This window comes from Anguilla anguilla, chromosome 13 (assembly GCF_013347855.1).
Source record: "Anguilla anguilla isolate fAngAng1 chromosome 13, fAngAng1.pri, whole genome shotgun sequence".
NCBI classification, from domain to species: Eukaryota; Metazoa; Chordata; class Actinopteri; order Anguilliformes; family Anguillidae; genus Anguilla; species Anguilla anguilla.
In genome coordinates, this window is record NC_049213.1 from 29,776,766 (window position 1) to 29,802,584 (window position 25,819).

Consider the following 25,819-nt stretch of genomic DNA (forward strand, 5'->3'; position numbering starts at 1 on the left):
CAGTGGCAGTGAGTGTTAAGGGTCATTTTCTAGGCTAAAAAGCAATTACTGAATATAAAATGGTTCTATTAATTCATTTTTTCATGGGCTGCATCAATATTTTTTTGTCTTTGGGAGACAAATATTGTTTATTGAACAAGAGACCCTTAAATGCTTTTATAAAGGTACCAAGCACCAAAGATGCATTAGATAATTAGCACTGTAAATATTGTGATTGCGGCTGCTGAGGGTTTTTTGGACATTTTCCAAAACCTTTTTGCTGTTTATGTTTATAGATCAGTATTAGAATCTGAGTAGTCCACACACCCAATATGGACCCATATTTAATTGTGATGTATCATCATTTAATTATTCTTGGACATTATAAAGATAAGGAAAAGCAGATACTATACTAATGATCATGTCACATTTAAATGTTGGGTCGTGTTGAGGTACGTATGGGTCTACTGTCTAACAAGTCTAAACAAGTATCTAGCTTTCATGCTAAGGTAAAAACATCGCTGTTTCTTGGCATTGGATTTTAATCGGTGACTGTCTTTTCTATATAACATCTATGCAGCATCTTATGCTATACCATGGGACTTACCTTAAACTGTCTTATCTATCGTGAAGGTTATTAAGAGAAAGATACAATGCAATTAAATGGTTCCACAGAGATCACATTTACAACTATTACATGTAAAATACATGTAAAAAAAATGTAAATACTGTGTGTGTGTGTGTGGGGGGGGGGGGGGGGGAATATAAATCTAACGTTATTTTTTTAAGACAGATTGTGTTCAAGGACTATTCAGATCATTTTAAAACATGCCTATTTTTATTATTTCCTTCTCAAATCTAGCATTATTAGCATTTTTAACGCCAGGTTTAAATATGTCTTAGGAAATATATTTTTACATGTATTTTTTAATGAATTCCATAATGTATAATTCAAAAGAAACTCACATGCGGAACTTGACTGAAGTTTGCCGTTCTGTGGTGAAAAGAGGAAATGCACGGCACTATCATTCGCTTAACGCTTAAACGTCATTATTGTGCGACAAAAAGAGGTGAAAGGTAACACTGCTCCAAAGCAGCAAGATTTTAGAGGCAGTTGAAGGAGAGGTGCTATAAATTTTCTTGCGATGAGTTTAAACGGATTATTTCGTTTTTCAAAATCCGTAAAATTTGGAAGGCTATTGTCGCCGCGAATTTCACAGTCTGGGAATGAAGTCACACCATATTTGCAGTCTGAGCGCTTTTTCAGGACACATACGAGAAAGCTTGCGTATGCTAAAGACTTGTTTCTTGGCAAAGTAAACAAGGTGACTTGCCAGTGTTAACTAATTAATAGCGTTAACTAATAGTTGCAGCTATTTCGCCTGTTAGTTACGTTCTTCTTTAAATCATACATTTATTTTCTCCTGTGTTTAGAACGAGGTATTTCCGTATCCAGAAGTTAGCCGTGAAGAGTTAGACGAGATCAACCAGTTTGTTTCACCGGTGGAGAAGTTTTTTAACGAAGATGGTAAGTTAACGAAAGAAAACGTTTCCACAATGTTACCGATCTCAAAGTATCTGAAGATACTTGAAACTATAGTTAAAATATAAACGCAGTTATATCATTGTGTTGTGTGAGGTGATATAACCACCACTGCACTGAGCGGTCAGTAATTTTAAGTGTGTTTCAGTTGATTCCAAGAGAATCGACCACGAAGCGAAAATCCCTCCCGAAACTCTGAATGGGTTGAAAGAGCTTGGTCTGTTTGGAATCCAGGTGCCGGAGGAATATGGTGAGAAACTATTTGAATCGGTTTGAATCTATGCTTGGGAGGGGGATCAAGCTGGTGTTGTGACGTGCTATCAGTATAAAGTCCTTGCCAGCAAGTTGTTGTTTTGTGTGTCTATGTTCAGGGGGTCTTGGACTGTCCAATACTATGTATGCTCGTCTGGGGGAGATAATATCCTTGGACGGCTCCATTGCTGTAACATTGGCAGCCCATCAAGCTATTGGTCTCAAGGTAACATTGGGGTTTGATTTATAATGTTGGAAAAACACCGTGTCCTTTTAAAGAACCACATATTTACTCCATCTTGACTAAATTCTCCCTGCTGTGTAAATAAATTGTTTGTTTGACACTGATTAAAAAAAACAATGGAGTGCACTCCAATAACAAAGTTTTCAGTTTGCAGTGACAGAGGTGAATCACAATAAAACGCAAACCCTTGTCTTATTTTATCATTTTTTAAAACCGTATATGAATTACATGTTGGTGCAACTTCTGTATTGGCTTTGTCTTTGTGTGTAGGGGATCCTAATAGCTGGAAATGAGGAGCAGAAAGCCAAGTACTTGCCCAAGCTGGCCACAGGGGAGTACGTAGCGGCCTTCTGCCTGACGGAACCTGGCAGGTAGGGTCCTGGAGGCTGTCCTGGCGTCTGCCTGTCAGTATGCCACTCTTTTTCCTCCCCAAGTCGAGTCACCTGAGCCAAGTGCAAACACTGCATAAAGATCACCACCAGCATGGCGACGACACACTTTAACAACTGGACTCCTAAAGAATGTGGGAGAGCGGGGTGATGCATAACACAAGTTCTGAAACGAGGTGTGTGACTGTGAGTCCCCGCCCCAGAACTTGGTGATCATTTCAGACTCAGGCAGTGCTGCCCATTAGTCACACATGCTGGTGGATGAGGTTAAATAGGCTTGGTTGTATTTAAAGAGTAGTTGTACTCACTGTTTCAGCCAGGCTCCGATTACTACACAGTTTTGAAAAATGCATCCTGGGGTGGATGGAGTAGGTGTGACCATCTCATTTGCATAAATAATTCAATATGCAAATGAATTACATAGTCTCTAAGCAAATTAATTTGGCCTGTGCTGGGCTCATGAAACTCAAGCTGTCAAAGCAGGCATTACGGATCAAACATGAATGAAGATTCAGCAATTACAGCTAAAGTGATCTAGGGTGTAATATAACTTTAATATAACTCCTTTCTGATGAATGGCATGAGCACAGAACTTTCCATTATAGGATTTTCAGTTTTACTGACATATGGGGTTAAATTTCATATTTGGAATTAATAGTGTGGAGTGACGCATGTGACTAATTATTCATCATTTTTGATAAATCAATCATTCATATTCTAAAGTTTGTATTAATCATGGGTGCCTGGTTATGCCAGGTTTTATATAAGTATGGATGAATCTTTTCATATACCAAATATGAAACAAATGTCGGGATCCAACCAAGGTTCCTGTGAAAATTAAAAACATAAATTACTTAATAATTCAGCCGAGTCTAGTTACAGATAACTGACTGTGCCACACTCCTAGATAAACCCAAAGTGTTGGAAGCAGCGATAGAATATCTATTCTTTGGAATATGTTTGTCCTCTGTTACCCCTAAAATTTGGTGCATGACTAGGAATCAAGGAACATTTTACAGCTGATATTCAGGAGCTGTGCTGAAGGTCCTGAGTACCCACAGGCACACACTGTGAGTTACAGTAGTGTTAAGCTGAGGTACAGGGGTATAAAATGGCAGCTGTGCTTTGACCACCATATTATAGGCTTTAATTCTGGATTGTCAGCAGTGGAAATGGTTCTCCCAGATCATTGCAGCATAATCCTTTCAAGGTGTTGCGGGAATTAGGTCAGTGCATGACTAACTGACAGCTTTCGCACCGTACACTAACCTGCTTCGTATAAAAACCTGGAATGGCTGATACTGCTCTGCTTTTGGAAATTAGTGCTTCACCCTCATAATGGACTCTTGAGGGCCATTTCCTGTGGTAATGCTGGTGTTTTGATATAAGGCTTTTGTGTGTGTGTGTGTTCCAGTGGGAGTGATGCAGCCTCCATTCAGACTCGAGCGACGCTGACCGAGGATGGGAAACACTACCTGATCAATGGATCCAAGGTGAAGGCCGAGGCAGAAAGGGGAAAGGCCTTCTTTACACGCTTGTGCTGTAGTGCCCTGCTACCCCTGCCCCATATGCTGGTGCTGCCAGGAAAATTTTTAAAAATAGCCACTGTGCTTTTTTGTGGTGTTTGGCTTGTAGGGTGAAAAATAGTCCCTGGCTCTCTTGTGGTGCTGTTTGAGCTATAGGGTGTAAATGGTCACTGGCTCTCCTGTAGTACTGCGTGGCCTGATGAGTAAAATAATCACTGGCTCTCCTGTAGTACTGTGAGGCCTGTAGGGTGTGAAATAATCACTGGCTCTCCTGTAGTACTGTGAGGCCCGTAGGGTGTAAAATAATCACTGGCACTCCTGTAGTACTGTGTGGTCTGTAGGGTGTGAAATAGTCACTGGCACTCCTGTACATACAGACATACAGATCTAATGGAGAATGCAGACACTCTACTTCGTGGCTTTTTTCCAGTGTTTTATTTGGTGCTTTTAACAATGAACTGCAGTAGCGACAGACCACAGCTCCATCTGCCTGTGGAGGATGTGGTCGTTTTGGAAACGATTCTCAAGGGAAATCTGTAGAGGACAAGGCAAGAGATGTCATCACCACTGTTTGGTGTTCCTTTAGTCCAATCTGAATGCATTTCCTTTAATGTTGCACAGACATGGGCTGACGTTTTACAAAGTTCTGTTTCAGCCAGTCGAGAATCTTTTCTTCTGGTCCCAAGTTGGATCACTTTAATTTGTAACCTAATGGGGTTACTTGTAGGGCGTATTACTGAACTGTCATGTGAATGTAAATGTGCAATTTCTCACTTTAAACCAGAAAAAAAAACACCCTTCTGGCTTTCCTCTTCTAGAGGCTAACAACAAGCCGACACAACGGATACTTTCCTCAGCAACATTTTGGCACAATTTCTTTGACAGATACTTCCCCCTAAAGCTGTGAGGGTTTCTTGTTTGCCTGTTTTTTTTTTCAGATCTGGATTTCCAATGGGGGCTTGGCGGATATTTTCACGGTGTTCGCAAGGACAGAGGTGGTGGACAAGGACGGGCAGAAGAAGGACAAGATCTCGGCGTTCATCGTTGAGAGGGCGTTCGGGGGCGTCATCAGCGGGCAACCGGAGGACAAGCTGGGCATCCGCGGCTCTAACAGTGAGCGCTAGGTTTCCGGAAGCTTCCTAGAGCGGGGCGGGGAGGGGGGGGTGGGGTTGGACAGAGTGACTGCTCAGCGCTGCTCGAGCGGAGCTTTGGCCTGCAGGACACAGCACACCCCCTGCAACTGTGTTTGTGCTCCCGGTCTAATGTAACGCTGCTGTTCGTTTTTCAGCCTGTGAAGTGGTGTTTGACAACACCAAGGTGCCGGTGGAGAATGTAATTGGCGAAGTCGGAGGTGGATTTAAGGTAATTTATTCATCCTGTCAAAAGACTGCAATCAGGGGTTCGGCTCCAGCGCCTCGCCGCACTGATTGATTTCCACCGGGGAAAAGATAAAAACGACCGGGCCCTGCAGTTTTGATTAAAAACCCTTTCAGTATTCCAGGATTCTTATTCATTATGTCTTCACGCTCCCGGCCGAGTATTAATACACATTTCTCACTGTTTTTATGTCGTGCTATATCTTTTGCTTTAGACGGCTTGTCTCGCTTTAAGCTTTTAGTCCTTGCGGTCTGTTCATTTGACAGTTTGACAGGCTGCTGCTCTCTGCTGTCTGTCTGACAGCTGTGTTACGTCATGGGTTTTTGCATGATCGCCAGTTTCCACGTTGTTTTAATTTGCTTGTCGCTGGTTTGTGTGATATTATTTTTGCAATCTTAATTGCTTGTTGATTGTACAGGTTGCAATGAACATCCTGAACAGTGGGAGGTTCAGCATGGGCAGTGCAGGAGCAGGCATGATCAAGAAGCTGATTGGTGAGTTGACTGGACTGGGGAATGGGTGGGGTTTGGGTGGGTAGGGTTATATCCTGGGCGAAGTTAGGGGCAGGGCCTGGTGGGACAGAGGCATGGCCTGATTTGGATTGGATGTAGCTACTCTTGCACAGCTGATTGGGTGGAGTGTAATCGGCTGGACCTCGTGCTGCGTTTCAGAGTTGACGTCCGAGTATGCAGGAACGAGGAAGCAGTTTAACAAGAGCCTCAGCGAATTTGGAATGGTCCAGGTATGAGCTACTTCACAAACTTATTAACTCTATTTTGTTTGGTTCAGGAGTTAATGGGTTATGGTGTGTTAAATTTGGTTTTGACTGTGGCTTACAATCGGTGCTTTATATTATGTGTGTGGTTACAGGAGTAGCGTGTGTATGCAATGTATGCATTATGTGTGTATGCTGGTATAAAGTTATTGTGTCTATGTAATGTGTGAGTTTTGCCTGTGTGTGCACTGGTATAGTAATGTGTGCTGGTACAGGAGTATTGTGTAATAGGTGTGTTGTGTACATCTTTGCATATGTACTGTTTGTAAATAGTGTGTGTGTCGATACAGGAGTTATACAGTGTGTGTGCATGTACATGACATGACACGTGTGTCGTGTGCGCCCTGGTGCAGGAGAAGTTTGCAGTGATGGCCCAGAATGCCTTTGTGATGGAGAGCATGGCGTACCTGACCGCGGGGATGATGGACAGACCCGGAGTGCCCGACTGTTCTCTGGAGGCGGCCATGGTGAAGGTGAGGAGCCCAAACTGGCCCTGTGACACCGCCCTGTGACACCGGACTGTGACACCGCGATGTGCTTCTGTGTCCCTGGGATAGGAGTGACCCTGCAGGAGGAACCATTCATTTAACCGCTTTACCCTCCATTACATGTGAGAAGGTCACCATTCGCGCATCTGAGGCTGATCTGTGTGTCTGTGTTTGATCAGATCCAGGCTGCTGCCCTTCATAGCTCTGCTCAGAATGGCATCCTAAAGGCTCTGGATCTGGAACATTTTCAGTGTCTTCTGCTCTGCTGAGGCCTCTCTCTTTTCAGCTTGCGTTTCTACCCTGAAATGATCGCTGTAAGAGTCTGTAAAGGTGATTACCCAGCATGCCTCTCTCTCTGCAGGTGTTCAGCTCAGAGGGGGGGTGGGTGTGCGTCAGCGAGGCCCTGCAGGTGCTGGGGGGGCTGGGCTACACCAAAAACTTCCCCTACGAGCGCTACCTGAGAGATTGCCGCATCCTGCTTATCTTTGAGGTAGGCCCCCAAAGCACTCTGGGTAATGGAAGTCAAGTCCACCAATCAGTCAGCCCTATGTAATATTTAGGCATACAAAAAGCTTGTTTTTTGGTTTGTCTTCTTATTCTTGTTTTTTTCTCTCCTATCTTTCAGTTTCGGATTAAAGCATTTTCTGAGAAATATCAGGATAATCTTACGTGGGATCTGTGATCATTTCCAAATTTCCAGCTTAGGCCTGCTTAAATTTTATTTGAGAAAAAAAACAACCGTGTATCCGTTTGCTAGATCTCCACCCCAGGTCCTTTGTTTGACCACCAGAGGGCATGCATCTTGTTTACAGCTGTAGACTGAGCTCACAGAGGCTAGACCCAGAAAACGTACCTGCAGTGACAACAGCATATTTGAGTGGGCGGTGATGGAACTGAATGCGACGGCAGCATTAACACAGTGTGTCGTATCCCACTGCCAGGGCACCAATGAAATCCTGAGGATGTACATCGCACTGACGGGAATGCAGCACGCCGGCAAAATATTGACCGGCAAAATAAAGTGAGTGTCCCAGCGCAGACGGTGGCGATTCTAAATGATGCCAAAGTCTTTCCTACGCTGGGTCTCATGACAGCAGCTTACGCTGACCTCTGGTCCTCACTCAGGGAGATGAAGAAGGGGAACATAGGCGTGGCCCTGGAGATGTTTGGGAAGAAGCTGCGGGACTCCGTGGGCCGAAAAGTGGATCTGGGCCTTACTGGGAAAGACGGAGTGGTGCACCCCAGCCTGACGGTACTGTCTGTACTTCTAACATCTCTTCAGCACTCTACACCTATACTAACAACCTACCCACAATCCACCATTCACCCTCAGTCTGTGCTGCACTCCATAATCCCAGTTACCCACAATTCACCATTCACACTCAGTCTGAGCTGCACTCCACAATGCCATTTACCCACAATCCACCCTTCACCCTCCGTCTGTGCTGCGCTCCACAATGCCATTTACCCACAATCCACCATTCACCCTCAGTCTGAGCTGCACTCCATAATGCCATTTACCCACAATCCATCATTCACTCTCCTCATCCTATGTTGCAATCTACCCGCAATCCACATTTAGCTCTCCTCCTTCCATGTCACCATTTACCCACAAACCACCTTTCACTCTCTGCATTCCATGTCACTATTACCCACAATACACCCTTCACTCACAATCTCTCAGGATCTCGGCAAACCTCTAAAGGCATTAAAGCCATTGTCCTGACTTGATGTAGAAATCAATAATCCCTGTTTACCTTCATTTTTCATTCTCTCCCCCCCCCCCCCCCCCTCTCTCTGCAGGACAGTGCGAAGAAGTTTGAGGAGAATGTGTGTGTGTTTAGCTCCACTGTTGAAAGCCTGCTTTACAGATATGGGAAGGTAATCCTCTAATTTATGTCTGCAGTATCACTAGCAGCGCTCATTGTAAATACATGTATCCATTTGAAATGTGTGCTTCCCCCTCCAGCGATGTAAAATGCCACCGATGCATTTTCTTGACCACATATGCCTCGGTGTTCTTAATGGAACTGTCATAGATTATTTTCTGTGTTTCACTGTAGAATTCAAACCTTCAGAAATACTCAGGCATACCTGGACTTTTTTTTAGAGAGGAAGTCCCAACAGAACTGACTGTGTGGGCTTTGGAATTTGAGACTTGAGAGAACACACAGAAAGAAAAAAAATCTGTTATTCGTACAACAATGCACTCCCGGTTTCCCTGGAAATGGAGAATAATTAGCACGGTCCTACGGCACACAGTGGGGACCTGTTCACAGATCCCTCTCTTCCTGTAGCGTTGAGGTAATGCTCATCTGTCTGACAGCTGGCCCTGGCTTTGGTTTTTTCCTAAATGTGCTTCTCCGGGCCTGTGCCGTTGCAGTCAGGCCACCTCTCCAGCAGGCTGCTCTGCCACTCGGAAAGTCTTAGCACATGGATTTACTGCACTTCGCTTCGTATTCGTTTACTGGAAAGTTTAAAGCCTCTGAAATTTATCTTCATTGAGTGTTCATCCTCATCACATGACAAAATGTAACTTTAAGGGGTATTTACTTTCATTATGAAACTAACATATTTTTGATTTAAAGATTCTTTTTTGCACCAGTAGAAGGATTTTTTTGTGCGGAGGAGTGGAATTGGGTGCCAAATGGTAATATTTTCCATAATGTTACACTCTTTGGTTATTTTTAGTTGGCTGGCGTGGGTTATTATGCGCAGATTTGATACTGTGAATAAAGTTCAGTGTGAACAATGTGAACTGAACTCTGTTACCCAGACGATCGTGGACGAGCAGCTGGTCCTGAAGAAGGTTGCGGATGTGCTGATTAACCTGTACGCTATGACCGCGGTCCTGTCCCGAGCCTCACGGTCCATCAGCATTGGTCTGCGCAACCACGACCACGAGGTACGGTCGTCGTGCTCAAAACCGCATACGCACACACGCATACACGTACACACACACGCACACACCCACGCACTCGTGCTGGGACTGAAGAGGTGACATGGGCTTCACAGATGGTGATAATAATAGTGATGACAAAGAAAAATAAATCTGTCATCAGTGTTGTTGTGTATACTAATGCTGTTTATTATTACAGTACATTTAATCTGAGCTCGTCTCATACATCGTTGCCTGGTAACGGGGAATTCAACCTGATACAAGGAAAATGTAGTTCCAGTTTGTGCTTTTGCCTTGTTTACATGACTTGTATTTAAAATTTATACAAATTAAGAGTAAAGGAAGTAGAACGCTAGAACGGATAGCTGTAATTACATTTTTTACACCCTAAACTTTTTGCTGAAATACAGTTTGTCTAATCAGCACAATATCATTCAGTGTAATGTAGGATGGGTCTATTAGTTGTTCAGATTTTAGTCATTCTAGTTAAAACAAATATGAAAGAAATGGAATTTGATGAACATCAATTGTAATTCCAGTTTCCTTCCTTATTTAAATCAGATTTGTCAGTCCTATCTTCCACACAAATGGAATCTATATTTGGCTGCTTCAGTTGACCTTTATAGCCAAGTGTTTGACCTGAGCTCATCAGTTCATTGTACACATCTCTCTGAAATTCTGGCTATGCCTGCGTTGAATTTCAAGTCTCAAAGGCCAGTAAAAGAAACCGATTGGCATCCTGCATATGGTTACCCTTTTCCCTGCCCATGATTTGAGTTTAATACAGCCTATGTAGTTTACAGGGTTTTATTTCAGCTACATATTAATAACAGATTTCATCAGCAGACTACTTTCCCTCCCACTGTAAAGTTCCTTTAATGGCTTCCACAGGCAGGAAATGTGCACCTGTGGAAGTTGTGTTTTCCACGAGAAACTGAACGACTGAACTGAAATGCCTACAAATGGTTCTTTTCTCCAGGTGCTTCTTGCGAACACGTTCTGTTCCGACGCCTATTTCAAAAACAACTACTGGATGACTCAGCTGCAAAGGAGTAAGTACCACGCTAAATCATAATCGGGAACAGACTAAAGTGGTTTTATTGCAGTCGAAGGCAAAAGGCTTGCATGCGCCCTTGACTTAAAAAAAAACCGCGTCTTTTCATGCCAGCTATTTCCATAATGTTTCCATTATTTTACGGGCAATTTGCTAGTTCAGTTTTATTATTGGGATAAAACTAGGTCATGTAAAATCAACTGTAATTTCATATGCATTGCACATTTGGATTGTCTGAAATGAGGCCCTGCTTGTTTCAGATTCTCCTGAGAACAACGATGAGAGCATAAAGAAGATTGCTAAGGAGGTTCTGTCACAAAGGGCTTATATCTGCTCCCATCCCCTTGAAAGGACTTACTGAGAAGGCCTCTGCAGAAAAAATGGCAAATTAGTCTCCTGTGGTCCCCACCAGACACCTCCTGTTCAGTGCATAATTACTTGCATGGCATTATCCAATAGTGCTGAATTCACAATTCTCAGTCATGAACATAGCTTTTGCAATGATATTAATTTAATACATGTATTAATGTATACATAGCAGTAATTCTTTCCATGAGCTATTAAAACAGTAATTGTACAAAAGCATTGCAAAAGGTACTTTCGATATACAGATTCTTTTTTCTTTTTCTTTTTTTTGCCAGCAGTACTACACTGGTGTTGACACTTTGGAAGATTTTTACGAAATCTACAGTGCTTGGCGGTTTGCGATCTGTGTTGCCGTCTTTCTCCGAGCCACCAAAGTGCTTCTCACTAAAAGTACTGCAGTCTCGCGCCACACGGTCATGGGCTGGAAATGAGCGGGGGCTGGAGGGGTGCTTCCTCAGACCACGTGCAGGTAGATGTGGCTGTAGGTTCTGGTCTCCATGATGTTTCCGACGGGCTGTCTCTGGGCGCCCCTGGCAGGGGTCTCGGGGGGCGGGTCTGGCTGCTGGGACAGGCAGGCAGACCTCTCCTCCTCCGTCAAGGGTGCAGCTGCCCTCTTGTAGTGGAAAGAGTGGGGCCTCCAGTAACCTCTGAGGCACAGAGACATCAGTCAGCACTCACTGTTCTGTTTTTAATTTAATTTAATTTAGTATTTTTATAAATGCTGTGTTCTGGACGTGTATGTCAACATTAATTTAATAGACCAAAAGCAGTACTCAGTCATGAATATTAAAATGATTTCCTGGTTATTTAATGTTTGGCCATTACTTCCCCTCCCTAGCCTTGTGTTTTACACTACTGCTGTTATGTTATTTTCATTCACACTGTCCCGTTGTAGTAACTGTAGTGACGCACGTGAAGTGGAATTTGTTGTAGAGGGGGTCGTGGCGCGGGATGGCGTTGCTGTCCCAGCTCAGGCTGTGGTGCGTCAGTGCTCCCGGGGCGAAGGCCGGGCTGACCTCTCTCTCCTCGTCCTCCGGCCCGGGCACCTCCGGGTGCTCCAGCACAGCCACCATGGGGATGGGCTGAAAAGCACCACAGCGGTCAGGGATAGCAGCACTCTGTCTGTATGCCCAGAACTTCCATATTCACCACACTCTCTACAAACACACTCGGAAATTAGGAGACCAGTTGTACGTTCATAGGCGTTCAACAGAGACCCCTGATAACTGATTCCACTTGAGTTTGTCGGTACCTCTTTAAAATACACCAGAAATTTGCTGGGGTCCAATGAATTGTCAAAGTAGGCCGTACTGCAGTTGGTGTAGTACATAATACGTATACGCATATGTTGTATATAATAGCTTAATGGACATTAATTTTTCAGCTGCCTGTAGTGATTTGCTGAACCTAAATGTGTTGAGGCACACACTGCTGCCATTGTTACAACATGTCCAAGGCAACCCTCGACTTGATCCTGAACAGTGTTGCTGTCACCTCATAAAGCCAAAGACTTTCACAAGGCTTGTTCTCCATCTGTTCCTGACAGCAGTAAGTAGAGATTGCTTGTGTCAATACATGAGAATATTTCTTCTTTACTAATCGACCCAACTTTTATTCTGACAGGTTGACAGACATAAGTGTTTTGTCTAGACTTGCCAGTGAAAAGGACAAAAGATTTGAACAAAGAGAAAAACACACAAAAGAACCAAAGTGGACTAGTATGGACCACCCACCAGCTTTCTGTCGGTACTTTTACTTTTCAATTGAAATGCCACTTGAATAACTGGTGACAGCAGTTGTTGGATAATGATTTGCCCATTGCATTCTAGTACTGTTCCCTGGTAAACAGGTTGCTGGGGTCGAAATCGGGTTGCTGGGGTTGTTCTTTACAATGGGAAGACAAAATGCAAACAAGAGTTTGCAGATTTAAGCATTAAATTTATCTGATTATATATATAATCAAGCCTCTGTGCACTCGGTGTCTTCACAAAGGAATACTTGCATTTTATCTCTAAGTAATGGCAACTGCACATGGCGGGATATAAAAGCACAAGACACAATACCATCCTGCCAGGAAAAAATTATGCCTGAAGTTTAGATATGTGGTTTCCAAACTCTCTAACAGGAGTGTGTTCATACAGACATATTGGACAGAGTTCACTGTTCCAATGACACATTTCTCTCTCCCTCTCAAATTGCATATGAAATTGGGGAGATTATGCACTTAACTTATAAGTTATGTTTCTAAAATCCCTAAATGAGATGAAAAGGAGTGTCCCTGAGGACCTGGATTAGTTTGATATTATTTCAGAATTCTTTATGAAAATCATCCCAGTTCACAAAATAAGGTTTTAAAGAAGATTTAGAATAACTGGTCTAAATGTGCATTAGGGAAAATGGAAATGTTTGTAATTCAAAAACTTTCAAAAAAAAAAAAATACAGAACTTGGCATCTTGGCTGTATCATGCACGCGAGCACACACACACACAAAATCCTCTATTCTCCCTTGCAAATGATCCATTCAAGTTGGGAAAACCCATTAAGCACATACATGAAGAAGCAAAAACCAACTGCTCTTTTATGTGCTTCATGGTCAAGCTACCTTGACATTCTAATGGAAGTGTACGCTAGACTTTGTGCAGTGATGGGAAATGGGCCGTATCAGGGCCTCACCTTCAGGACCATCCCAGGTTTCCTTAACGAGTACTTCACGGGCTTGTCCTTCAGCAGGTCCTCCAGCTTTCCCAGGCTTCCCTGTGCCACACCGACGTGGCACTTAAACTCAGGGACCGGCCCGTTTCCTGGGGAACCCTCACGCACGGTCCTGTAGTGCTGGAGCTGTTCCTGCCTTAGGCTTTCCCCTGGGAACGAGGTACAGAGGCTCAGCACAACAGTGTGTAGTCCTGTTTGTATAAGCTGAAGTATAATAGAGAACTGGACTTGTAACTCTGTGGTTGCAAATTTCAGCTGGGGTGCTGTCATTGAATCCTTGTGCAAGGTACTTAGCCTGGCTTGGGCTATCTGCATCGCTCTGGATATTTGCAAGATGCTTAAATGTGAATGTGTGAAGAGCATATCACATTTTGCCTTACTGGGTTTACCAGTGACACCATGCAAACTGTACCCTTGGGTAAAAGTCGTTGGCCAAGGATTTCATTAGACTAAGAATGCAAAAAAGAAGTCTGTGTAGCAATGGGCCCCAGGCATATTGAACAGAGGTGTGTTGAAATTCCATTACCGTACAGGTAAGATTATTAGCAGATATGATGATACTAAAGTGACCTGAGCCCTACCTGCCAGGTGGATGGTGACAGGGGGCACAGAGCCAAAGAACTGGGCAGACTTCCTGTACCGCTCAAAGTCCTGCGAGCGGGAGATCCAGGGCCAGGTGTCCCGCGTCAGTGTGGGCCTCAGGGTGTTGCCATGCAGCACGTTTTCCCTCCATGGCTAGAAGCAGAGGAAGCGTTCATTTACTGCACTGAGTCAAGGGAATCCGGAGATGATTCATGTCTGTTATCACTGAGGTGTCATGTACTATGTACACAGAGAGCCACGAGAGAAACAGCTGCTTGAGGTTGAGCGCCTTATCGGAGGGAGAAGACAATATGGCCCCTCTTGATGAAAAGCACAAATCCTACATCCATTTTGGATGGTGTAATGCAGCAGATAATGAGTGATGTGATGTACATTAACTGTTTGAAAAACAGTGCTGAGGAGGGAGTCTGTCAAACGGAGCCTTGATGTGTTTATATTGCCGTTACCCGTGCTCCAAAGTGACTTAACCATGCTTGAGCACCACGTATAATTATTTTAACAGATCCCTAGCTTTCAGAATGGCACTGTATTACTGGATGACTAGATTAAATAAAGCAGTGGCATACCAAGGCTCCTGGGCAACAGCATGAACGCATAAATCACTTGGCATTAGCCGTGTCACATTAGGCGACACCCAATACCCTTCTGAGCTCAGGCTGCTTCTTGTGATAGGAACCATGGGAAGAAAACATCAGTAAAACTCAATCCACTCGCGTAAATCCTCAGGAATGCCCATAAACATGGCAGTCCTCCTGCAGGAGAGAACTGTGGTGGAACCTGAAACCCACAGGCTAAGGGACGTCTTTCCAGGATGACAGCACCTTTCTCAGCTCCTCCACCCTCGCCTCGTCGGGCTGCCGGGGGTGCTCGTTGGATTTTACGCTGCTCTTGAACCCTGGGAACCTGAAGCCATCATGTGTGCGCCAGGCAGCTCTCGACCTGGCCTCAGAGGCCTTCCAATTGGCCTCGGCTTCCACAGCTTCGGCCAATGCCTGCTGGTACTCCTGGCTGCAGCAGAACCTCCATGTGCGCTCCTGAAGAGCAACGATAGTTCCGTAGGTTAGAACTGGAGAATGGCTTGGGAACTGAAATTGAGTTACAAGCTTGAAAACACTGTGACTGTATCCTTGAGCAAGACAAACAAGGTTCTTCAGTAAAATATCCTGCTGTATAAATAAATAGTATGGAAAAAAATTACAAGCTATTTAAGTTGCTTTGGACAGGAGCATCTGCTAAATCCCTAAATGTAAATGTGTATTGTTTTTCATCTTAGAGTTCACTAATTAGATCAATGCAAACTGTACCCTTGAGTAAAGGGTGTTCAATAGGATTTACTAGGCTACGAAGAACACATAAAGGAGCCTGTCTGTAGCAGTAGGATCCAGACTTTGCAAGTCACATTGAACATGCCTGTGTAGATGAGCAACAATCTGTAGATTAGAACGGAAAAAATTAATGTGGCTAATCAGATGCAGCTCACTAGCTCAGCAACAGAGAGGTTTTGTATTTAACCGAGAACTGCAATGGAGTTCACTAGACCTTTTCCTTGCCCAGTGGCTCTTGGGCCTGCTCAATGCAGTTTGATATCTGGGTGCTACAGCTGTGGGTTTCCATATTTGGCACTGGAAGAGATCCTGGCTTTAGCCTCTGCCTTATACTGAGGCTTGCTTGATGCACCTCTTCAATGTTGACCTGGATTATAGATTAAACAAATATTTCAGTTTCTTTATGACACAAATTTATGAATGACTTAAAAGTGGGGCTCAAATAGGTGAGAAGACATTTCAAGTTCACAGCATGCCTGAATAAAGTCTTTCATCTTTCCGTGAAGCTGCTGGTTGACCATTTGTTGTTTCCATTCCATGTATTTGATGTTGTAATTGTCCAATGGCGCAAGCTTTTTTGCCACAGTGTGCTGTGGGGATACTTCTGCCTCTGCCTCGTCGATTCCCTCGACCTGGGTTGCCTTTGTCTTGCCTTTCCCAGCAACGACTCCAAATTCCCAATTCAGACTAAGGATCATCTCAGCCGTGGGGAAAAGGTTGCTCTGCACCACGTTCCTCAGCTTCTTCACATGGAGCAGAAGGCTAATCCTGCAGTGATAAGACAGATAAGACAATGACAATCATCTGTCTTTTAAAATGCACTTCAAAGATAAACTTTGTATCTGGATTGTGATAATCCAATTTTAATCCAAGTGCTCAACCTGACTATTTCATTTTTCCCCACACATGACTGAACGGAGTGTCTCCAGCATAATATGAAAATTGCCAGAAGGATGTCATCCGTGAAACAACAAATCCCAGGGCGCTGTTCTATCGGAGTATATGAAGAAAAGGAGCGATGGATGTACCGTGAGAGAGCCTGGAGACAGGCTGGAGGGACCGTGTCCCTTAAGTACACCTCAGGCTGTCTCATGATGACCTCCAGCTGCTTGTGGAGGTGGACGGGACACAGGCTCAAGTCCAATGTGCCGTACAGCCTGTTAGAGAAGCTCAGCGCTGAATTATAGAGAACCTCCACCCGTTCCTCCTCGCTGTCAGATAGCCTGGAAGACATCACACTGGCATCTTTGAAACAATTTCAAAACCATGGCAACCTCAAGTGGTATGGACAGAGCAGCTGAAAACCTTCAACAGAAATGTATGCAGTATCTTACCTTATCGGAATAGTTTCCCATAGTCTTTTGATAGCCTTATCTCTCAGGCCCTCGAGAATGAAGAGGTGCTTGTGTCTGTCGTGCATGTGGAATCCTGTGACGACGTCCAAATCTTTGCTCTCCTGGTCCTCGGTGCTCATTTCGTGGCAGGACAGGGCTGTCTTGATTGTTTCCTCTGAGAAGGAATCCAGCTGAAAAGCGGCAGCGTTGATTCTCAGAATCTCAGACCTCAGCCTGGTCAGAGCAGTGCCGTTGCGGCACGTGAACATGTAAACGATGCGGCCGAAAGGGCAGTCTTCAGAGGGCCCGTCAGCGCTGCTGCTCAGCTGGGTTAGCGGACATGCTATTTCAACCCACACTTTCAGCACAGAGTTAAAATCATGGTATAGGCCCATGGGCATTGGCGGTTCTGTGGGTCCGTCAGCATTCCATCTGTCGCTCTCCTGTCCCTCTGAATTCAGCGGAGGCGAGCAGTTAATAGGCACGCTCAGCTTCATGCACCTTTGCCCATGCAGTAGATCGGACAGGTCCAGCTTTGCGATCCCACATGGGTTTCGCGGCGTGCTCTTCTCCTGAAGGGTCGCACGCTTGCTGCTCAGCTGGTCGTTACCAGGCTCTGCGCCAAACAAGGCGGGGCCACAGGACGGGTCCTCTGTGTTCTTCCTGTCGCGGTCGTGGACCTCGATCGTGAGCGGAGGCCCGCCCAGGCACTCTCGAAGCTCCCCAGGGCTCAGCAGGCCAGTCAAGATCACATTCACGTCCCTGAAATACACATGGGCGCCATGTTCCTGGCCTCCCGTCCTGTGTATGTTCATAGTGTGGAATTTATACTGGCAATAGACTGGGAGACATTTTTCCTGGGGAGAAATTTAAGAGTGAGGGTTAGGGTCAGGGCAGAGAGGACTTCAAACAGCGTGCCTTTAACAACTTAAATGTCCCAAACTTCAGATGTTTAAAAAAAGGGGATCATCCAAATCAAACTTGACTTTTCTCAGCAAATATATTAAGTTGTAAGTGGGACTGACAGCCCCTTATTTACTACAGAGCCATAGATTTTTAATTCAAGCAACATGTAGGCATGAACCAGCCCTTCAGTTTTGTTCTCACGTTTCAGGTACTGTGCAGAGTATGTAATGTAATCATTTTGAAACAGAAACAAAGTAGCTATGAATTCAAAGTCATCAGCATATCAGAGTTTTGGTGTAATAAATAATGGCTATAACTTAACTCTTTTTTAAATTACAGCATGCAAATTTAGAAATTTGCTCAGTATAAATATTTGACATAGTGCTAGTAAGTTTAAGGAAGAGGTACCTTCAGCACATGATAGGGGACAGGAGCAGCGGGTAGAGATGAGGCAGATAGGATTCTGATGACCAGTGGGTTCAGCTCCAGTCTCAGTGCCTCTGACATCAGCTGCCTGTCTATAGAGATGCTGCAGATGCCTTCAATCCTGCAGGCGCCAGGAAAGCAAGGAGCCAAGCAGTCTGTCACTGTCTTACCTCCTACCATTCAGAAACAGACCAAACACACACTTATGGTTACAACTTCGCTATGATTATATCAATAATTCATTCATCAAGAAGTGCATTTATTTTGAACATTTTGGCCAAAAGTGTCAGATAGCATGGGAACACAGCCATAACACTAAATCTCCCACATGAGGTGACACAAATGCATCCAGTAGTTCTCCGTGCACTGTCCTTTAAAAGGGGATTTGGCGAACTAAATTTAAAAAACGTAATTAATAATAGGACTGCGCACAACCGCTTCAGCCATATAATCTGCGTGCCACAAGGAACGTACGTCTGGCTCCGGTTTACAAGAGCGAGGTTTGAATATTTGCCCCGTCGAGGCTTTCATCGAGGTCTCCCACTGTGACTGTAAGTGAGACACATCAAAAGCAAATGGCGCAGCAGCGCTGCATGTCTGGCCTGCGCTGGAGCCTTTCTGCGCCCAATTACAGGCCTGCAGTGCTGCTTCCCAGCGCGGCATCAAAGCGCCGCTGCAGAGCGCCTGTCCCAGCACAGTCACACCCCTCTCAGCAGACAGTTTAAGGGCAGCTACTCCCCTCTCGGCAGACGGTACACCGCTTACGGTGTGTGGGACAAGGGCTTGATAACATCTCTCAGAATGGCAATGCAACACAGTTCCTCCTCAACCCTGGATTCCATTAGTACCCTTCACAATAGACTATACACTAGTTGTCAAGTCAGCTGGATAGGGTTGCGGTTGTATGCTCCCTAGTTGGAGTTAGTGCTGATTAGACGCTGTCAATTTGACATGGGAACATCAAGGTCAATGGGAACAGTGTGTACTATTCCTTTTCTTGTGTACAGGGCAGAACAGTATAAAGGCATAGAGATGTGCAGTAATTTAACAGAGATAAGAAAGCACAATCGGATAACAAACAAACAACCTGCTACATACAATCCACATTTTCCTCCTTGGCTATAAGTAAAAACAGGATGATGGGCACATTGAGTGACAAAATTGTAGCCAAATGGTAAGATCATGGAAACATTACATATATATTAAACATAAGTAGCTAGCTGATGATGACTAGAACGTCTTATAAAGAGTAATTGGGTGTAAAGGAACGGAAAACTGAAATTGTGAGTAGATCTTGCAATGGTGATCATTTTTGATTGGTAGGAGGATAAAAGATTTTGATTGTAAAGAAAGTCAGAGAGAGAAAATCAGCTGACAGTACTTAAGCTTGGAGTAGCATTCTGGAATATTTATACAAGCACCTGCAAGTAAGTGGAGGAGACTGAGCTGGACTGAAGCGACGCCATTCTTTTTGACGTTTTCACCGAACGCCACACTTTCTTGTGTGGCTTTCTTGGCAGTCTTTCTCTTGGGCAAAAACTGGGGCTGGTGTTTAATGGAGCTGGGCTTCTCTGGACCTGAACAGAGGGGAACAGAAATGTTACCATCCAGCTAACCGTTTTCCATAGAACTGCTTTAAACAGAGATCCAAATCAAGGGTCACGAGGCAAGGTTCAGTGAATGAACAATGCAAAACAGACACAAGAATAGCACTGTTAAAATAATAAAGTTCCGTTAATGATGATGTACAGTGTCTTTGGACAAATGTTTCCTAAATCTTTTCCAAGTACTACACATCTGCTGTACGTACACAAGGCTGTTGTGCTCCTTGGTCTCAGGGCTTTGGAGGACTGGACTGGGTCATAGGTCTCCTGTGCTGGTGTCAGTCTAGTGGGCACTTTACTCAGATCCTGGATGGCTTTTAGCGTTAGGCTCTTCCAGGCAGGTAAAATGGAATCCCTCTCCTCTTCATGACTGAGAGGTCTGAAGGGTATGCAACAGCATAAGCCATAAGGTTTAACCTGCGTTTTGTTTCTAAAACATGATGATGTAACCAATGTTTTTAAGGCATATCTACTGACATAGGTATGCCATAAATAAGGCGTGACATATTTCTTAGACAAAATATTTCAGCTACGTTTTGGTTACATTTCACAGAGATTGTTCAAATAGGTAATGCTACAAAATAAAAATAAAAATTGTACTCTTTCAATTATAGCTTCCATGTCATAGTAACGACCAACATCTGTACATACACTCAGTTGTGTGTTTATGAGTTTATATAAGTATATATACTGTATATATGCAATCTGCTTAGCGTCTTTGTTCTTGTGAAACACATCCACTTCTTTTTAGGTATTTTAGAGTGCAAATAACAAATTTATGTGTATGTATGTGTAAATAACAAATAACTATAAATACAATCTCTGGAGCGTATCAGACAAGAGCAAACGGCACATTCCCTGGAACTCCCAGTGGGGAATGCTGGCACCACATCTGCTTCGTAGATTAAGCTCAGATCAGGGCTGAGAGCCCTCACCTCTGGCAGACATTAGCAACAGCTTTGACAGCCAGGAAATGTCTCGGTTCAGCGGCCATTTGTTTAAGGATTGCCGAAAAGCCGCCCCCACGCCGTACCTGTTACTGTGCACATGTTCCCCCGCGGAAGCGGCCGAGCCGCCCCTGTTTACGACGGACGAGGAAGACGCCCTCTCGCTGACCGTGGCTTCCAGGGTCGCCTGTTTGGGCTTAACTGTCACAAAGTTCAAACAGCATTTACGCACTTTACTGACGAGGATTTACACAGTCCTGCAATTTATGCAAGAAGCTTCTTCAGAAACCAAGCAGGCCTAATGCCAGCGTGTGTTTTATAAGCTTCCAGGAAAGGCTAATGATCTCTAGTCTGTGTCTGTACCTAGCAGGCAGAAGCCAGTGCAATCAATACGTGTTAAATGCATCCACCTTCGTCGACCATTGTGTTCTTAATAGGCTGGTATTTCAGCCAATTATTCCCACCTGTCACACTCTTTAGCTCAGAGGAGTTCTCACAGTCAGCAGAGGTGGAGTTTCTGTGCATTCTTGGAGAGCTTGTGGCATTTGGAGTTTCCTTTTGGCAAAGAGCTCTCAGCTTCTGCACCATAACCTTGATCCCACCTTAAATGGATGATTTTAACAAAAATGTTCGAACAGATTAATTTTATGAAGGTGTTTCATTATAATTTAACACAACCTAAATGAGACAAAGGTATGCACACTTAAGATGGTGTTTTAAAACCAACCACAGAGCACAAAAAAGCATTACTGTACGCTCACTGGGGAACGTCAACATAATGACCTCCTGAAGCTATGAATTACAAGAACCCCAGCCATTGTAGAGACACAGATGTGAAAAATTGTTACCAGATTTCGCCGCCTCACAGTCAGGGGGGCCGCCTGCCATACAAAATTCCACAGGAGAAAGTCATTAGCAGACTCTTTCACAGAACGGCGCGGCAATCGGTAACACAGAGCACGCGGGTCTGCTGCTGTTCCAATGCACATGACACGAGCGTGAAGCGCTAATCAAAGCACCGCTCTGGGGCATTTGCGGCCTGTTTTACGACAGGCGGTCTTTGTAGTCACCTTAAACTAAAGCAGAGAATGGAACACAGGTGACTTCACAGAAGGGGGGTGTTTAATCAGCACACGATCAGACTGCGCAGCAGAAGCCGCCGTCGCTTTAGAGTGTTCATACCGCTGCGGTCGGGGTCTTCCTGGGGCTTTCCTCGAGGCAGTCTGAAGGCTTTGGGTCGGTCGGACTTGGCCTTCGCAGATACCCGGTCTTTGGTGTCCCACACACGAAAGGTGACCATGTGAGAGGTCAGTTTCAAAAGCAGGTCCCTTGTGACTTGCACTTTCACAGGCTGGGTCCAGCCCAGCCACATCTTCCCTCCCTCCTGCCACAGTTTCAAAACCTGAAGGGGTGATCGTTTCAATTCATTTCAATTTCTTATCAGCAGTCTTCCTATTTGCTATTTATGTATTAATTAATTGCTTAATATTACAGAAGATAAAATCTTTATTTTCAAACAAGGTTATTGTCAAAGTTACAGAAAAATCTAATCGATGTGCATCATAGTAAAAGGGCATCATATCTAGCATAAAACTATAAGTTAAAATGTAACTATAAAAATTATAATATATAGAATGATATGACAGATTTTACATGCATGACTTAACGGTTGAATTGCTTCTGCATATATTCAGATGTTTTATGGATAAGAGAATGCAAGCTGTCCTGGACAATGATGTTTGCAATGCATAAATAATGAGTAAGTAAATACAGTGTATAAATGAAGTGCACTTTGTGGCCTGTCAATAGTGCTTATTGTGTTTGAAGGTAAAGAGCACAGAAGTCTCTCAACCATCTGCCCCATAAAAAGAGACAGGTCATTAAGTGTCACCCGAAACCACCTCGCTTCATTAGCCCGCTTCAGGACTTACAACTTCTTAAATATTTCATGGGGGTAAGGCTGGTAACCCACCCATGTATACTGCTATATCTCACTTTTAAAATATTTTCTAATTTTTGCTGTATTGTGATAATATAATTGTATATGTTATTATATTAGTAATTGTATATAATGATTAAATATATTGAGTTGTAAAGACATGTCACTTTGTAAATGACACAATGTGATAAATATGCTAATACACTTATAGTCTGAGGTGGCTGCACAACCCTTGGTCCATCAGTAGTGAAATCATGTACAAGTTCATGTACGTGTACATGATTCAGTATTGGAAGCACAAACGCTCCATTAATTTATATTTAGAACTACTAGTTTTAGATTTAGAGCTACTGTGTCTGTGTCTGTGACTTTGAGGGCTGACACCCATACAGAACACCATGACTGCTGAGTGAAAGTTAAAGGATGTAATGGGTATTATTTCTCTTCAGTATCAGTAGCACATCAGAGTATCATATTGTTCCCTGTTTATTTCACGTCACAAGGAGCAGAACCCACTATTCCTGTGCCGTACTCACTACCTTTCGTGTACCTTGGTGTCGTTTTCCATGTAGACTTTTGCAGCTAACCCAAACAGGACCAGGTCGACTTTGGTTGGCTCAGGGTCATCGGGGAACAAACTGTACTCTATGTGGTAGTAGCCCTGGGATTTTGGGGCTTCAATTACTCCCGTGGACAAAATTTTCTTCTCCTTTTTCTTACTATTCTCTGTGTTGTTACCTGGATCCTCTTCGCCTCCTAAATAATACGTAAAAAGAAAAATAAAACAGAGGGCTGTGTAAGGTTTTGTCAGAAATTAAGAAATGGCATCAGGACAGGATCAACAGCGCAAATAACACAGTGTACGCAGCACTTGATTATGTAAAGAATGTAGATAAAACATATTAAAAATAAAGAAATACATTACATTAGTTAAATATAAAAAATAATTTTGTGTTCTGAATGTTACATCAGTTAAATAGTTTATTAATAGTTTCCAAAATTCCAACCCAAAATAAATAAATAAATACATAAAGCTACCTTTATGGATTCCCAGTACAATGCTGACTGTAAAAATAACCTCGTGGCTTGGGCTTGACTGGCAGAATTCAGCATTGCTTAGAACAGTGTTGTCAACTACTGAACTTGACTTCTCAATATCCAGATTACTTGGTGATGCTGTAAGGTCAGCTCCCGCCTCTCCCTCAGGTACATTTTCGTTGTTTATGGATGAACAGCATATTTGAGAACAGTCCTTGTTACTTTTGTCAGTCTCTGGGTATACTTCCGTTTCCATTTGAATAGACATTATCTGTGATATAAAAAACACAAACAGCGCCTTTCTGTCATAAACAATAAGTAGAAAAATGAACAAATATTTTCTGTTTAAGTGCATTTAAATTTTAAAATGTTTTAAATTCTTGTTTATTTGCTTTCTGCTCAACTAAATCCATGTCAACAAATAAGAAAGCAACGATAAGTAAAGTGCATAAACAAATAACTCTCAAATGGAACCAAAATGCTCCCTAGCCAACAGACGCACGCTTAAAAACAACTCGCCGTTAACGCACCTTAAATATACTCTGCATGCTCACATTAAAACGTGATTTAATACGAAATTTTAAAACTACTCGCTGCAATTAAAATTCTATTTTAAAAAGTCAACGCTCCAGCAAGACTACAAAATATTTGATTTAAAACTCAAGCTAAAGTAAATTGGTCCAGTTAACAATTAAATTTACCGTGTTGCTTCCCGTTTTCTGAAACTTTTTTATTCTGTACTATATCATGACAGATATCTCCAGGGTGCTTAAACACATGCACGCTGTCAAATTGTACAAACTTCACGTTGCCCTGAAACAAACTTCCCATTAGCAACCAGCTGAATGTTTGGCTTCTGCGAGACATTTTTTCGCCTCCGCTGCACCAAATAGTTCCCAACATTTCAAGACGCAACACACACGCACAGTGTAGTGGAGATTTCAAACTATTCCTGTCAATCTATGCAATAAAATAAATTATTAATACGCCATACCTTTCTTGATTTAATATGTTTTCAAAGAGTGCTTTTGTAGCGGAATAATTTCTATAACTCTGTCAACTTTGTGAACGTCCCCTTGGCAACTAGGTGAGAAGTGTGCGTTGCAAATATGTGAATGGGAAACGAGCCGTTTACACAATTGCTCTACAATAATAATAATAATAATAATAATAACAGTAATAATAATATATTTTTTAAGTAGATGATTGGGGAACCTACTAACTAGGGACCAAGCCATGGCCACCAACAGTCACAATTCCTACATTCATAAACAAGAAGAGTATAGTGTGTCACAGGAGTGGTGATTTAAATGTCTGTAGTTTTCCAGTATTTTTGCAAAAATGAAGGAGAGCATTTGATTCTAATTTTTTTTGTTTTAACTTTTTTTTAGACATCTACTAGTTCTTTGCCGTTTAGAATAAGTGCATCCGTAATCCTCCATCAAATTGGCAATGCACATACTTGCGTGCATGTCATCTAAAATGCATATAGTTGCCAGTGCTTATGTTCAGCCTACAGACCACCCTCTGAGCAGCACTGTATCTGTGCTGAAAGATTGCACAGTGGAGCTGGCAGGCAGATAGGTGGTGTCTGGTCAACCAGAGGGCTCAACCTAAAGCAGAAGATAGAGAAAACTCTGCTGACTGACGGCTACGTCTACAGCTTTTCTTATCAAAAGTACATGCTCTGCGTTTTAATCGATACCAAATCAAAATCTTTTTTTCTAATTGTAAAATGTTTATGTGTGTGTGTGTGTGTTTCTCTAACATCAGACCAGAAAATACATTCACAGATAAAGTGGAAATAGAAAAATATAATTAGCTTGTGATCAAATGTTTATTCATTTTAATCCCAGCCTTTTAATGATCTATGCTAATTCTATCTGCACACTATCTTTTTTGTTTGTGTTCTCCAAAACAGCTGGGAAACGAATGGGACAATAAAAGCTGAATGACCTCAAGTTTGTCTGAAACATTTCTGTTGGAAGAAAATCAATACACAGCAAAAACAACAGGTGTTCTGTATATCCTAATTGCATATTTAGTGATTTGCAACGGCGGCAATATTTCGCTCTCTTTGTTTTCAAATAAA

At 43.2% G+C, this 25,819-nt stretch overlaps 2 protein-coding genes across 3 annotated transcripts; one reads left to right on the forward strand and one right to left on the reverse strand.

Annotated features, from left to right (window-relative positions):
• Window positions 1–1,035: 1,035 nt before the first annotated feature.
• acad9 (acyl-CoA dehydrogenase family, member 9) lies at window positions 1,036–11,703 on the forward strand. The gene is made up of 18 exons (XM_035388877.1): window positions 1,036–1,304; window positions 1,414–1,507; window positions 1,671–1,772; window positions 1,894–2,000; window positions 2,289–2,389; window positions 3,822–3,900; window positions 4,872–5,046; window positions 5,222–5,295; window positions 5,729–5,804; window positions 5,982–6,052; window positions 6,439–6,558; window positions 6,935–7,063; window positions 7,515–7,594; window positions 7,699–7,825; window positions 8,377–8,454; window positions 9,350–9,478; window positions 10,452–10,524; window positions 10,787–11,703. Exons 1-18 carry the CDS (start codon window positions 1,125–1,127, stop codon window positions 10,885–10,887), a joined length of 1,896 nt encoding a protein of 631 aa, XP_035244768.1. The 5' UTR covers window positions 1,036–1,124; the 3' UTR covers window positions 10,888–11,703.
• Window positions 11,157–24,621, reverse strand: cfap92 (cilia and flagella associated protein 92 (putative)). 2 transcript variants are annotated; one of them, XM_035388875.1, is made up of 19 exons: window positions 24,429–24,621; window positions 23,728–23,998; window positions 23,240–23,445; window positions 21,933–22,152; window positions 21,599–21,631; window positions 21,215–21,352; window positions 20,837–20,951; window positions 20,010–20,182; window positions 19,621–19,776; window positions 18,182–18,372; window positions 16,868–17,724; window positions 16,562–16,756; window positions 16,010–16,301; window positions 15,748–15,900; window positions 15,030–15,242; window positions 14,187–14,340; window positions 13,567–13,754; window positions 11,805–11,974; window positions 11,157–11,539 (listed from the first exon to the last, which is right to left on the reverse strand). In XM_035388875.1, the coding sequence occupies exons 2-19, from the start codon at window positions 23,993–23,995 to the stop codon at window positions 11,347–11,349; spliced, it is 3,915 nt and encodes a 1,304-aa protein (XP_035244766.1). In that variant the 5' UTR covers window positions 23,996–23,998; window positions 24,429–24,621; the 3' UTR covers window positions 11,157–11,346. The 2 variants fall into 2 exon arrangements, with proteins under 2 accessions (XP_035244766.1, XP_035244767.1); XM_035388876.1 differs by lacking the exon at window positions 21,599–21,631.
• Between the last annotated feature and the right edge of the window lie 1,198 nt (window positions 24,622–25,819).